General features: G+C 71.7%; 1 protein-coding gene across 1 annotated transcript in view; it reads right to left on the bottom strand.

Annotated features, from left to right (window-relative positions):
• The window catches only part of PLEC (plectin), a 147,577-nt gene extending 134,794 nt beyond the window's left edge, over positions 1–12,783 (bottom strand). Inside the window, exon 1 of the mRNA XM_067560057.1 lies at positions 12,267–12,783. Within this exon, the coding sequence (XP_067416158.1) occupies positions 12,267–12,783 (517 nt within the window). The remainder of the gene's footprint in view (positions 1–12,266) is intronic.
• Positions 12,784–13,552: the final 769 nt, after the last annotated feature.

The following is a 13,552-nucleotide window of genomic DNA, read 5'->3' as shown; positions in this document are numbered from 1 at the left end:
GGCAGGTAGGTTCCCACCCACCGCCTGGCAGGAGGCGGGGCCGCGCCAAGCCCCGCCCTCAAACTTTAACCCTTCGCGGCCCTGGAAGCGGCGGCCGGGTCCATGGCACCGAGCTCAGAAGAGAAACAAACACAGCCGGGGGCAGCCGGTCTGCGGCCCGAGCCAGGACCCGGGGGGCTGCCCCGGCGCCCCCCGCCGGCCCTGCACCCCCTCCTCCAGCCAGCTCTGCACCCCATCCCTGCACGCCTCCCCCAGCGCCCCCCATCTCTGCACCCCCCATCCCTGCACCCCCCGCCGGCCAGCTCTGCACCCCCCTCCTTGCACCCCTCCCCCAGCGCCCCCCGCCGGCCCTGCACCCTCTCCTCCAGCCAGCTCTGCACCCCCCGTCCCTGCACCCCTCCCCCAGCGCCCCCCATCTCTGCGCCCCCCAGCGCAGCGCCCCCCATCTCTGCGCCCCCCAGCGCAGCGCAGCGCAGCCCGCCGGCCCGGACCCACCGAGGCAGCACAAGCGCCGGCGCAGGTAGCGCCTCCGCTCCGGCCCCGAGCCGCCGCTCAGCCACTCGGAGCCCCGCAGCACCGCGCGCTTGTAGGCGAAGTAGGCGGCCACCGAGACGGGGGGCTCCGGGCTGCCGGCCATGCCACTCCGCTCCGCGCCGCGCCGCTCGCCCGCCTCCGGCCCCGGCCCCGGCCCCGCCGCGAGAGGAGCCGCCCAGCCCGGCCCCGCGCCCGCCCCCTCCGTAGCCCAGCCCCGGGCCGGGGCAGCCGCCAGCGCGGAGCCAGCCCGGGGGGAGCCCTGCCCGCCCCGCCCGCGCAGCAGCACCCCCCAGCCCGGGGCGCCCCACGGGCCCAGCCTGCCCTGCGCCGGGGCCCCCGCTCTGCCCAGCCTGGCCCTGGGGGAGGAGAGCCCCCAGCCCTGCGCGGGCCGGCCGGGACCCCCTGCGCCAGCTGGTGACAGCCCAGCTCCCGGAGAGCCCTGCCCCTGCCCGCAGCGAGCACGCAGGACCCCAGCCCCGGCCGGTCCGCACCAGGCAGCTGAATCCTGGGCCTGCAGCGCACGGCTCTAACCCACCCGACCCCCGCCCGCACAGGGACCGGGCGAGCCACGCTGGGCGGCTGCACCCTTACCCTGCCCTAACTGCACCCTCGCCACCCCGGCCAGCTCTGGTGCAACGCGCCGGACGCAAGGGTCACGGCCGGGGCTCGCTCGAGACATGAGCCCCCCAGCACCCAGGGCAGGCCCCCCGGCCCCACACACCGGGCTCCCGGCAGGAGCGGGGAGCCGAACGCTGAAGGGGAGCCTGCGGCTGGGCCCTGCCTACCAAATGCCCATTTGCACTCAGCGCTTTCCTCTCTGCCCCACACCCTGCGCAGACCCACAGAGAGCTCCCTGGGCCAGGGCGCACAGGCAGCCCCATGGCCCGGTACAGCAGGGGCAGTGAGCACAACCGCATGCCCTTGGTGGAGCCGAGGGCCCATCCTTGCAGACGTTTTCAGGAGCTCGGGCACCCTGAGGCCCAGCAGGAATCTGCCCCCCCCCCCACCCGGGGCAGTCAGCAAAATGCAGCCGTGCACATCTATGGGGCAGGGCAGCAAGTCAGCCGGGCCCTGACCGCCTCCGGAGCATCCCCTGGCCAGCAGCTGCAGAGTGGGGGGCCGGAGTTGGAGGGAAGGTGGCCACGGGCACCGCCAGGGCTGCACGCGGTGGGACCTGTGGGGGGGCTGGAGAGGGAGGAGCCTCTTGCGGGTTCACAGGTTTTCCACCCCAGGCGTGAGGGCACCTGGGGCCCTGCGGAGCCACGACAGCCACGGCCCCAGAGACCAGCAGGGGAAGCGGCCAGACTCCAGCCAGGGGCCCTGCTGGTCTCAGGAACAAACATGCCTGGAGGCCTGGGTTCTGCTCCTCCTCCGGGGGGGCCTGGAGCCAGGACTCCTGGGTTCCTTCCTTCCCCAGCTCTGCCCAGCCTGGCCCTGTGAGCAGCAAGCCAGGCCCAGCTGTGGAGCGGAGATAAGGAGAGGAGCAGGGGAGGGCTCAGTTGTTCCCGCTGGCAGGAGATGGCGCTGGCGCGGACAGGCTGTGCCTGTGGGGCTCTGTCTTCCACGCTCCCCAGCCACTCTGTCCCGCCTGGCAGGGACTGGGGGAGGGGAGCCCCCCCACCACAAAGGACCCCCCCAGCTGGCTAAGGGCCTTGAGCACATGCTAACGCCAAGGGCCAGAGCCGCCTCCAGGCTCCTGCCGGGAAGCCCTGCCCAGGCTGTCCCGCAGAGGCAGCCGCAGTGCCTGGGAAAGTCCCCTCCGGAGCCGTCCCCGCGAGCTGGGGCCCACGGGCCGCTTCCCTTGGCGGGGAGCTGCCAGCCAGGCCCAGACCGCAGCCGTTTCCTTTCTTCACAGCAGTGAGTCACTTGGCAGGAGCAGAGCCAGCTCCCCTTCCCGCCAGGCCAATGGAAAAGCTGATGGGGAGGGGAGAGAACGGGAGGGGGGGCGGGGGGTTCCCAAGCGTCCCGTGGGGCCTTCCCTGCCCACAACGGCCACTCCCTTCGCAGCCGCCCTGCAGCCAGCACTAGAAACAGGAGCCGCACCGCGCTCTGCTAGCTACGGCCTTCCTCTGCCCCACAGCACCAGCCCCCGCCCGCCCCACGTCACTGCACCCCAGCCTCATCCCCGCACTCCCATCTCCTCGCCAGCCACGCCAGGCCACCGCGGGATGCAAGCCCTTCCCTCCAGCCCCTCCAGCAGAAGTGGCCACAAGCAACACCACGCAAGGTTCCAAGGGAACCATTTTTTTCACACAAGGCCCAGCTCATCTGTGGAACTCCCTGCCACAGGGCACCAGTGGGGCCAAGAGCTCAGCAGGGCTGAGCCAGTTCAATGGAAAATGCGGTTCGATAAAGAGACCAAGAGACACTCCCCCCGCCCCCGCGCAGGGCTCAGGCCAGCCACTGCCTCAGGCAGACGCTGCTCGCTAGGCAGATCCTCGCACCCTCCCCCAACGCAGCGAACGCTGGTGCCATCACACGGCAGACGGGTAGATGGGGCTTGGTGCTGATCCGGTGCCACCCATCCCCCACCACACGGCACCCCCATTGCCCCCCACAGCAGGTGGCTAATGGAGAGGGGAGGAGGCCCAGGCAGCGGGCATAACTTTCTGGCCAGCTCCGAAGTGATCGGGGGTCCAGGTCAGGGCCCATTAACAGACCCCCTGCCCCAGGCCGACTGCATGATCCCTGCACAAGGCCTGGGGCCAGACCCACGGCAGCACCAGAGAGCCAGGCTACAGCCAGCTAGCCCTGCCGCAGCACTGGGGCAAACATCTCCCCTGGCACGGCCCCCTCACACCAAGGCCATGGGCAGACGGGGGGTGGGCCACGCTCAGACAGCAACGGGCGAGACGTGGCGCCCCCAGAGCCGAGTGGCCAAAGACAGCAGGCAGGGAGACTCTGACACTGAGCACCAGGTGCAGCTGATACGTGGGGCACACGGAGCTCCTGAAACACAGCCCCACAGGCCCAGTGCCCCACAGCGGGGAGGCCAGACGCGGTAACCAGGGCTGGTATTTGGTATCCAAGACAAACACTCTCCCCCCATGCCACGCAGACAGAAGCTGCTGCTAAAAATACCCCCAAGCGGGGTCGGGCTCCCCAGACACCAAGGGGCAGCTCCCCCACTGCTCCAGGGACACTTCACTAGGAGCTACTGGACTCACCCCACCCGGCCCCCCACGTCCCCAGACACGCCCAGGACGTAAGATGAGGGGTTTTAACCCCGACAGCCAGGAGCAGAGAACCCAGGAGTCCTGAGCGCAAACCAGGCTGCGCTCGGAGCCAGGGGAGGTGGGACGTCCCAGGACAAGGTTGGAGACACAGCCCTCCTTTGTCAGGGGAAGGGGGGGTCTGTCCCAGGCAGCCCACAGTCCCCGGGGGGAGGGACAGACACGAGCCCTGTCCCGGTCAAGGACTCCACCGCAGCGCTGACAGGCCCTGGCAGGTGCGACCTTGGGAAGGAGGGTGGAACCAGATGCCCTCTGAGCAGGCATGGCCCCGTGCCAGAGACATTGTCCCACTTTCCGTCAAGGTGCCCGGGCTCCCCAGGGAGAGCAGCTGGGCGCGCGGCATCGCCAGGGCCCAGGCAGGGTCACTCGTGGCCCTGCAGCGAAAACGGGGGGTGGGGAGGGCACCTCCCGGCCGGCCAGGCTGCCCCGCTGGGGCTGCCATCCAGCGTGACGCATCAGGCACCAGCTCCGCTGGCAGGGGGGCAGCCCACGCCGGCGGTTTCCTGAACACTCATATGTGGGCTCTCGGAGCTGCTGCCGCCATGGCAACGTGGGCCAGCGCCCGCCACCAGCCAGCAGCGTGACGAGCCGAATGCCCTGCACGGATTCCACGGAAACCGCAGCCAACGCCCTGGAAACAGGGGGGGGGGCACGCGGGGGATCTGGCCCCAGCCAGTTTGAAGAAGCAGCCTCAGGCAGGGCCGGCGCCTGGGGGGGGCTGGGCACGGGCCCTGCCCGTGGAGTTCTGCATTGCCGAGCTCCAGGGGTGCATCCTCCACCCACCCCCAGGGGCTCCGTGAGCATCAGACGCGCACCCAGAGCCCGCCGGGCATGGTCCCCAGGCCGAGGGAGACCAGAGGGGCGGGGGCGGGCAGGGTGCAGGAACAGGAACCCTGGAATCCTGACACCCCCAAACTGCCCCACAGGCTGGCCAGACTGGCAGGCCATGCCCCAGGGCGGGGGAGAGGAGCTGTCTGCCCAGGAGGAAACAATCTGCAGCTCGATGCAGAACCTGCCCACACCCCGGCTCTGCCCAGCCGCCAGGGCGTGGACTGCAAACACGGGAGGCTGGCACAAAGGTGAGGGGGAGAAGGGAGGGGCCATGGGCGGGGGGGCTGGGAGCCCTAGAGAAAACAGGGGGAGGGGAAGCTCAGCAAGCTATTCCCCCGCAGCGGGAGCTGCCAGGGCGCTGGGTGGAGAAGACAATAGCGGGGGGGGAAGGAAGGGGGTTGGAGAACCAGCGTCAGCATCATGGACAAATAACCCTGGATGCAGCAGCTGGGACAGCACCCGCAGCCCAGCCCCCAGCCACTCCCTGCTTCCTGCTGGCGACAGAGAGCTGCGCCTGGCGCTGTGCCCGCACCCCCTCCCAGCCAGGGAGCTGCAGCTGGCAGAGTGACCAGGAGAAAAGCCTCCCTCTGCCTCCCCAGGGCCGGCAGCCCCACTGCGTCTGCCTGCTGGTGACGCCCAGGCGCACCTCCTCCCCTGCCAACGCTGATGGGGGGGCGCCCACTGCCCCAAAGGGCCCCGCTCTGGCCCAGGCCCAGAAACGCAGCACTCGACCCTCCGTCCATCACCAAACGCCAACTCCCAGCACGCTGCTGCCGGTCCCAGGGAGCCCCAGCCAGCCCAGCAATGCAGAGGGCACAAGGCAGGCCCCGCCGGAGCCCCATCCCCACAGCCATTCAGCCTGCCCCAGAGGAACCAGAGCCCGGGCTGCACTCAGCTCAGCCGGCCCCACAGCCTGGCTCAGCACCCCCCAGGCTCTGCTGAAGGGAGAACTCGGGGACACCCCCACTCCTCTGGCCAGGTCCCAGCAAGGACTGCGTGCAGGAGGCAGAGTCCTTTAGGGACAGAGACCTCGGGGAGGGAGCCGCCCACTCACCTGGGACGATGCGCGGGGGGTCCAGGGCCAGCCACCCCAGTCCCGTCCCAGCGCTGGAGATGGAGCCACTTCTGGGGAGGGCAGCAGGCAGGGCCTAGCGCTCTAGGGCAGAACTGGGGTGGGGGGGGAGGGTGCTGGACTGGAGCAAAGTCGACCCTCAGCAGGGCCTGGCAGAACAGCCCGGTGTTTAAGAGCCCCTCGGCATCCCTCTGGAGCAGCTCAGCTCAGCTCGGCTCAGCTCCCGGGGCTGGGGAAGCGGGGCCGGCATCTCCTAGGGCAGGCCAAGGAGTGGAGCCAGCAGCTGCTCACCCGTTTCACCCTCCGGGCCCAGCAGCCGCCAGCAGGCACCTGGCTCGGGACTGACAGACAGCGGCACCCACACAGCACGAGCCACAGCTGCTCTCCAGGGACCGCAGCACCCCCGGCCCTTCCCCTTCCCGGTGCCACCGGCTCCCGCACCGACCCCCAGCCAGCCACGCGCCGGCTGCACACATCCAGACCCGGGGCCCCTGCTAGCCTGCACGCCACGGGCCAACCCTGCCCCTGCCCGCCCAGCTGGGGAGCCTTCCCAGAGGGGCCCAGCACCCCACAGACCCCTGGCCCCGCCGGCAAAGGCAACGCTACCCAGGGGAAACTGAGGGCAGTCCTCAGGGCAGGGAAATGACTTGCCGCGGGTCACAGGACAGCCTGGGGCAGAGGCGGGAGAGGACCCAGGAGTCCGGCTCCCCGCCCCCCTCGCCGGCAGAGGACCCAGGAGTCCGGCTCCCAGCCCGGCCCCGAGCGGCAGGCGGCGGCGCAGGGGTTAACGCGGCGCACACGTGTCGGTGTTTGGCAGCGGGGGGCGGGGGAAGCGGCCGCCCACAGCCCGGCTCGGCTCGGCTCGGCCCGGCCCGGCCGCTCTCACCTGGGGCGCGGCGCCGCCAGCGCCAGGCCAGCAGCAGCGCGAGCAGGTGGGCCCCGGCCACCAACCTGGGGAAGGGGCGGGGGGGGGCGTCCATGGCCGGGCCGAGCGGCTCCCTCCGGCCCCGCCAGCGGCTCCCTGCGCCCGGCCCCGCCAGCGGCTCCTGCACGGGCCGCCCCCAGCCCAGGCCCGGCCCCCTGCGCCGGCCCGCCCCGCACTGCGGCTCGGCTCGGCCCGGCCCGCCCCTGGCGGCGCCCGCGGTCCTCCCCCCGCCCGCCCCCGGGCCCTGCTCTAGGACGGAACGAGTGCTCCTGGGGGGCACCCAGCCCCTGCAGCCCCCCCGCCTGCCCCTCGGGGGGTACCCAGCCCCCCTCCAGCTCACTGCACCCAGCCCCTGCAGCCCCCCAACAGCACCCAGCCCCCCACCTGCCACCCCTCACTGCACCCAGCCGAGCCCACCCCTGGGCTGTCACCCCACCTGCCCCCTGCCTAATCTGCCAGATCTAAGAACAAAGATTCGCCCCCCAGCAGCGCCAGCTCCCCCGCGCCCTCCCCCTGCTGTGGCCCAGGCCCTCTTCATGGCCAGCCCCAAGGGGCAGGGGCAGGTACAGGCACCCCACGGCCGCGGCCCGGCCTCTGCCTCCCGCACAGAGAGGGGGGCACAGGCCACCCCACGGCACCGCACCCATCGCTCGCGGCAGGCGGCACCAGGGGCTTTTTATAACCCCACCGGCTGGGGTGGGAGTAGCCCAGCCGGCGCCGACAGGCTGGGCACGCGTGTGGGCGAGGCAACCAGCCACCCACCTGGCACGATCTTCATGGGTGAGCAGTTTCTCCACGGCCAGGGACGGGACGGACGGGGCAGGGGCAGGAGCTCACAGCGGCACCGAGCTGCCCGCTGCGCAATGGGAGCCCGACCCCTGTGCCCACGGGGAAGGGGAGGGAGCAGCCGGGGATATAAATATCCCACACACCGTCATCTTCTAACTCTGGACGCCTGACATGGCAACAGCAGCAGGGCCCAGCCGCAGCCCGCAGGAGGGGCTCGGACCCAGCCAGGGGCCAGCTGGAGCCCCACAGGCCCCATGGGCACATGGCTGAGCCCCAGCCCGCCACGAGATGGGAACCCCATAACTGGGGCTCTGCCAAGGTGTGCAGCAGGCCTGCCCCATGCCAGACACCTCCCCAGAACCCTCTGGGGCTAGGGGGCCCGTCCCGCACGGCACAGAGCCCGCTCGCCCTGGACCCGGCTGGCAGCAGCAAGTCAGACGAAGGCCCGGGGCCAGCATCCTCCTGAGCTGTGCTGGGCAGAACAGGCGTGGGCACAGCCTGCCCCACCCATATCCCTCTGGGTCCTGTCAAAGCGCCCCCCATATGGCACATACTCAGCCACCATCCGTCCCGTCCCCACACAGCACGGGCGGGTCCTGGCCAGGACCGGTTGGAGCGTGTGTGCAGGGGGGAAGCAGAGCGTGCAGGGGGCACTGATGTGTTACCTGGGGTCGAAGGGCGGCTGCCAAGGCTGGACGGCACAGCAGGGGAGGGCCAAAGTCCCTCTCAGGCTCACAATCCCACACCAGCACGTCCCTGACCGTGTCGCCCCCGAGCCCCGGCCTCACCGTGGAGGCGCTTGGGCAGCCATGGCTCGGCAGATGCCCCCTGCAGTGCCCGGAGCCAACCCAAGCCCTCTGCACTGGCATCCCAGCCGCGGGTGCAGCTCTGCGCTCCCCCGTGAGATGCTGCTGGACGCCCCACGCCCAGCTCGGAGGCAGCAGCTGGTTCCTTCCCCAGGGACTCGGTCACGACGGCGCCCCTGAATGCCCCCGGCCCGCCCCCTGCTCCCTCAGGCCCAAGCACCACTGGGTGCAGGGAGCCGGCCCGCTCTGGGGAACACGCCTGCCACTGCCCCCAGCTGGGGACAGCACACGCAGCCCCCCCCCATCACACAGCCCCTGCCCGTCCACGCTGGGCTGGGAGGCTGGCCCAGGCTCCCCCGCAGGCTGCGTGGTAGGTGGGCACCAACGCGGCCAGCCCCAGCTGCCCAGCACACAGCCGCCGCCCAGATGTGGGAGCCCTTCCCCCGGCACAGCCGGCGCTAAACACCCCCAGCCCCAGCATCCCTCCTGCCTTTGGCGGGGCCGTCCCGGGACACCAGCCAGCTCTGCCCGGGCCAGGACACCCCTGCCCCAGACTCCAACCCAGCTGAGCACTCAGCTCCAGCCCAGGGCTTCACTGCAGCTGAGTAGGGAGCGGGCTGAGAGAAGGAGCGGAACTGGATCCCTCACCCCGGAACAGGCTCTGGGACGAGCCCTTAGCTGCAGAGCCAGATCCTGACCCCGTCCTGGGGGTGCGACCGGGCCGCGGTGGCGGGTCACAGCAGGGCCTGAGCTGGGGGACCGCTGCCCGCTGGTCCCAGGGCTGGGAACCTCTGGTCCCAGCGCCCCAGGGCGAGGCCAGGCCAGCTAGAGTCACTGGGCAGAAACCGCTCCCAGTGCCCAGGGGCCTTCCCCACTCACAACCCCCCCGTGGGCACTGCAGTGGGGCTCCGCCAGCCCCATGTCCCAGACCCCCAGCAGGGGGCAAGGCTTCTGACCCCCCCCCCGCCACCTTCCCCCCCCAGCCTGCTGCCTCCAGGAGAGGGAGCGCACAGCACTTTGCACAGGGGCTGCGGCTGCTGGCAGAGACCAGCCCCTGGGCACGGGCTGGGAAAGGCGGCTGCCCTGGGCTCCTACCTTGGCCCTGCTGGATGAGATCTTCCATGAAGTACCTGCCATCCTCCCAGTCCATGGTGCCAGGCAGACCCCAGAGCGGCGGCTCCCGGCTCCGCAGCCTGGGAAGCGGCAGCGGCTGCTCCCGCTCACACACTTTCCTGCCTGAGTCTGCAGCGGCCCCCTCCCGCCCCAACAAGCCCAGTCAGCTCCACGGCCTCCTTCCTCTTCCTCACTCTGACGCCTGGCAGCCAGGAGCCCGCATGCCGGCTCCCGCCCCAGCCGCCCCAAATGTACTCCAGCTGCCGCTGCAGCGCGGCCAGGATTCTTGTGGCATTCAGCAATGCAGCCCCTCTGCTCCACGGCAGCAGCTGATGGGCCTGGGAAACCCACCCCAGCTCCCAGCCCTGGCGCTTCCTCCCCACATGGCAGCACCGGTGCCTTTGTCCAGGCCGGCGGGGCCTCAGGCTGCTCTGAGCCAGCTCCTCCAGCCGGGACAGCGCGTGGCCGTGGAGACGCGATTCCAGCCCCGGAGAAACCGGACAGGACCCAGCTCCCTCAGCCTCCCCTGCCAGTCCCCCGGCGAGTCTCTGCCAGCTGGGCAGAGCGGGCGCGCTCACACCGCCCAGCGCTGGGCAGAGGTGCCGAGGGGCTTGGGGCCGTGCCCAGGGCTTTGTCCTCCCGAGGCATGGAGCCAGGGGCAGGGGCAGGACGGGTTTGGTCCCATTCCAGAACCCGGCACAGTCCCGGTCCGAGCTGGCCTGTAGCGCTGCCCCCCTCCATCGCCCAGAGCAGTCCTCTCTCCACCCGCCAGCCAGGCGCGCTGGGAACCCTGGCCCCAGCCCTGTGGGACGTGAGCCAGGGGGGTCACCCCCAGCAGTCCTGGCTCCACTAACCACCCCCACATGCTATGGGGAGAGAAAGCAGAGCCCTTGGGTACCGCACTCTGCCCCCGGCACACCCGGCTCGCCCGCCTGAACAGCACCAGCAGGCAGACACTGGGCCCCTGGCTATGGGGCCGTTGGCAGGGGTGGGGAACCCAGGCCGCAGAGCTGGAGCCTGGGGGTCAGGCTTAAGGGGCATGGGGGTGGAGGGGAGCCCAGGGCCGTGGGCCAGGGCCACGGGCCGAGCAGGGGGCGCTCAGCCCGTGGGTGAGCAGCTTGGCGCAGTGGGGCCGGCGGCCACGCCTGGACAAAGAGCTCATTGTCTCGGCAGAGCAGCTGCGGGCCGGGGCGGGGCGAGGCCATGCTACCTGCCAGAGCCTGGGCGGGGCGGGAGCCGCAGGGCACAGCCCGCCTTGCAGCAGCCCCCCCGGCAGGACGCAGGGGCCAGGCTGGCCTGGGAGCCCCAGGCTGGGGCCCAGGAGCTGCCGCTGACTCACGCCCCAGGAACAGGCCGGCTCGGGGCATTTCCTGCTGGAAACTTGGCACCAGGCGGTTGCCAGGCAGCAGCTGGGCTGAGTCACCCCCGCCTGCAGCAGGGCCAGGCCTTGGGCGGGGCTGCTCCCCACCCTGCAAGGGGCAGGGACCCCCCTGCCGGGGCGACCCACCCTGCCTTGGGACGGGCCGTGCAGCTGGCACGTGGGGCAGCAGGACGCCAGCCCCTCCTCCAGAGAGCGGGCATCTCGTTGGGTTCAGCTGGCACCGCGGGCAGCGTGGCCAGGGGCTGGGGGACAGCAGGGGCTGTGCAGAGCAGAGCAGAGCAGCAGGCAGCTCCGGGCTGGGGGATCACCTCTCACATGGGCACAGGCCCCCCCGGGGCACAGGCTCTCCAGCCATCGGCCCTAGGCTGCGAGGGGCCCCTCCAGAGCTTGGGGGTCTGCGCTGGGGCGGGTGCAGGGTGCAGCGAGCGGCTCCTGCCCTGGGCTCTGCTCTCCATCGCTTGTTGCGGGCTGCACCCAGGAGCTGCAGCCGGTCAGGGCACCACAGGCAGGGTGAGCCTGTTAGTGCCAACGTGCTGCTCACACTCCCGCTGCAGCCCCAGGCTGGCACATGCCTGCCCCACCCCTCTCCTGCCCCCTCCCACCCATGAAGGCCCTCGTCCCCCGTGGCCGTGGCCTGAACCGGGGGGGTGCAGTTAGCCCACGAGATGCCCAGGCCCAGGCGGGCAGCCTGCCCCCTGCACAGTTGGGTCGCCAAGCTGGCCCTGCCCTGGAGCAGCATGGGAGGGAGGGAGACGGGTGCCCAGGCCATCGCTGGCTGGTAAGAAGCTTGCACCCCTCCTGCAGACCGGGTGTGACACTAGCCCCAGCCCAGCCCCCAGCCGGCCTGGCCCCCCCATCCCGGTCTGAGCCTGACCCTCCCCCAGAGCTGTGCCCCTCGTGGGCTGGGCACATCTCCTGGGACAGGCCCAACCCCGGCACATGCCGCACGGCCCATGCTGCCTGCCACCCCATGTACGTGCCAAACGCCCGCCGGGATGAGGGTCCCGCGCCCCTGCTCTGCGGCTCAGCACAGGCCCCGTGGCTGCAGGGCTCCCTGACCCCCGGCCTGGCCGGGCAGCCGCCCTCCTGCACATGGCTCTCCGGGCCAGGTTGCACCCCAGGGGCTCTGCCTGCAGCAGGCCCCACAGGAGAGGCGGGTGCTGCCTGGGCCCCCGCCCCTGACCTTGGCCGCCAGAGAAGGAAGCAGCTGGAGGACAGGGCGGCGACGCTCCTTCTCCAGAGGGAGAGAAGGGGGCCCAGGATAGAACAGAAACCTGCACCTGTCGGCAACTCCCTGGGCCTGCCGGGGCTCCCTGGGCCTGCCGCCCGCCTGTCCCGCGCCCAGCACAGCCAGCCAGCCCTGCACCTCGCACACTCTGCATGGGAACGCGCCTGCCCCACGGGCCAGCCGTCCAAGACAGGCCGCTGCCAGGTCCCCCCAGCGCCGCTCGCTCAGGCACCGGCCCCCCATGAATGAATGAATGAATGAACGAACGCAGGCAGCCGCCCAGCCCCCCCGCCCAGTGCAGCTACCAGCCCCCAGCAGCTCCCCCCCCCCACACCGCCCCCTCCCCCGGCTAACCTGGGGCAGGGCTGGGCTCCGGGGCCGGCCTGGACACTCCCCTCACGGAGACGAGCTCCACGTGCTGCTCCTGGGCCGCCTCCTTCCTGCGGTACGCCTGGCGCGAGCCCCTGCCCTCCTCGCCGCCCGCCGGGCACTTCGGGGGACAGCCGGCCGGGCCCGGCACCGTCTGCACCCGGGGCCCAGCCGTGGGGCGCGGCGCGGGCACGGGGCGGCGGACGCGCTGCAGGGAGACGGGCACGATCTCGGCCGGCAGGTGCAGGCGCTGGCGCAGGTGGGCGATGCCCTCGTTGGTCAGGTACCAGTAGCAGTGGCGCCAGGCAAAGGTCTCACGCACCAGGCCCCGCGAGCGGAGCGAGCCCATGGCCCGCATCACCTGCAGGTTGGTGACGCCGGGCAGCTGCGGGTGGAAGCTCTGCGGCCGCTTGTCCTTCTTGGCCACCATCACGCCCTCGCGGAAGAGCAGCTCGTAGATGGCCTGCAGCCGCTCCAGCGGCATCAGCATCCCGGCCACCATGGCGGGCGCGGCGGGACCCGCGGCGCAGGGACAGCCCGGAGCAGCACGCCTGCCTGCCTCCCTCCCTCCCTCCCTCCCAGCCGGAGCCGCTGGAGCCGCCGCGCGCTCGGCTGGGCTAGGCTGGGCTCGCTCGGGGCAGCAGCTCCACCCCCCGCTCACTCCCTGGCTGTGACACACACGCGGATATGGGCACGGGGGGAGGTGGGGCCGCCCGACCGCGCACCCCTCCTGGCCGTGGGGGGGCCGAGATTGCCGGGGGAGGAAGAAGCTGCCAGATTTGTGTGGCGAGCGCGCGCTCGGCGCCGGCCAGGATTGCATCACACTTTCCCACAAGTGGGGCGGGGTGAGGGGAGCGGGGCCCGGGGCCCGGGGCAGGCGGGCGCCCCCGCGCTTTGCTCGCCACTGCACAGACGCAGCCAGACGCGACCCCGGCACAGCTCCTGTGCCCCACCCGGGGGGGGCAGACCCTCCACGAGCGAGGGGGAAGGGCACGGAGCCAGAAGGGGCCCATCAGGCTCTGGTTCCGGTCCCCGGGGGCTCCAGCTGCCCCTCCCCGTCCCCCCCGGCACATTGCTGTCGTTCCTGGCGCCGTGCCCGGAGAGGCCAGGCAGGGAGGGCGTAGGCCAGCTTTAACCAGTGACGTGCCGGCCACGCTCTGCTCCGCGCCCTGAGGCTGACAGGCCAGGAACCAGCACCTGGGGGTGGGGGAGCCGGGCCAGAACTGCCCAGCGCTCAGTGCCCGACAAGCCACGCAGCCTCCAGGAGTCAC

This window comes from Emydura macquarii, unplaced genomic scaffold (assembly GCF_026122565.2).
Source record: "Emydura macquarii macquarii isolate MOO-44397 ecotype Brisbane River unplaced genomic scaffold, CSIRO-AGI_Emac_v2 contig_2246, whole genome shotgun sequence".
Taxonomy (NCBI): domain Eukaryota; kingdom Metazoa; phylum Chordata; order Testudines; family Chelidae; genus Emydura; species Emydura macquarii.
This window is presented reverse-complemented; position numbering and strand designations above follow the sequence as displayed.